At 45.6% G+C, this 1031-nt stretch overlaps 1 protein-coding gene across 1 annotated transcript in view; it reads left to right on the top strand.

Annotated features, from left to right (window-relative positions):
- The first annotated feature begins 444 nt into the window (after positions 1–444).
- Positions 445–1031, top strand: part of LOC125952530 (homeotic protein deformed) — an 11320-nt gene continuing 10733 nt past the window's right edge. The window contains exon 1 of the mRNA XM_049682040.1: positions 445–1031. This exon is cut by the window's right edge and continues 113 nt beyond it. Within this exon, the coding sequence (XP_049537997.1) occupies positions 514–1031 (518 nt within the window). The 5' untranslated portion in view covers positions 445–513.

Genomic DNA, 1031 nt, shown 5'->3' with positions numbered 1-1031 from the left:
CAAGCGGCGGACGAACCTTGCTTTTTGTGTTGTTTCGGACGTTGTCTTCGCATGGTGGGCTTCTTTACTCGTCGAAGTTTCACATCTCCGGTTGAAGAGAGTCACAACGATGGCTTCCAAATTTCGGAAGATTTTCGTTATAGCGTAAAAGTGATTGAACCTAGTGAAGTTGCCATTACTAATATTTGCAAAAGTATCTCCGCGAAAAGAAGAAATGAAAGCATAACGCTATACCGAATTGTGGTTCCCCGTTTCTCGATTGCTCAGCGTGTTTGCAGTTATAAATGCTGTGAATAAGTGAAGTGATATTAAGGTGTAATCATAAGTGATAATAAATCAAATATTGTGCGATTTCCGTTTACCAAACAGTGCGAGAATGCAACGAAATCAGTGAAAAGTGTAGTTACTGTTATCCGACCAGCGCAATAATTTCGCAAATCAATAGTTTTTTCGGCTGAGTTAGTGGCTGTCCATGCGGTTGTGAGTGAGTGATTGGTTCGATAGTGTCCAAAAATGAGTTCGTTTCTTATGGGATACCCGCATCACCATATTCAATCGATGGGCATCAATATAGAGCCCAAATTTCCTCCGAGCGAAGATTACAGTGGGTTTCACAATGGATATGGTTCGGTCAATGGAATCACGCAGGCTGGAACACCAGAATACTTGCATCATTCCCAGCAAGATCCTCTTCATCATACTAGTGCGACAAGTGTGGTTGGTGGCGGTGCAAATAGTGCAGGAGCGAATGGGTTACTAGGCAACGCGGGCAGTGGTGTCGGTGGAGCAGCAGGCGGTTACAATGGTTACTCACCATCCATGGCTGGTCACTATTATCATCACCCTTCTCATCATCATCACCACCATCATCCACACGGCCATCACCCACACAATGGGTATGTGTCACCTGTGCAAATGCAACCGGCGCCCGCGCCTACTATTGCGCCACCCACCGTCCTCCCAACGTCAGCTTCTTCCACGATCTCGTCCAGCTCTATTGCGAATCATAACAATTCCTACTCTAATACTGG

Source organism: Anopheles darlingi, chromosome 2 (genome assembly GCF_943734745.1).
Source record: "Anopheles darlingi chromosome 2, idAnoDarlMG_H_01, whole genome shotgun sequence".
NCBI classification, from domain to species: domain Eukaryota; kingdom Metazoa; phylum Arthropoda; class Insecta; order Diptera; family Culicidae; genus Anopheles; species Anopheles darlingi.
The sequence above is the reverse complement of the archived record's forward strand: the minus strand, read 5'-3'. Positions and strand labels throughout refer to the sequence as shown.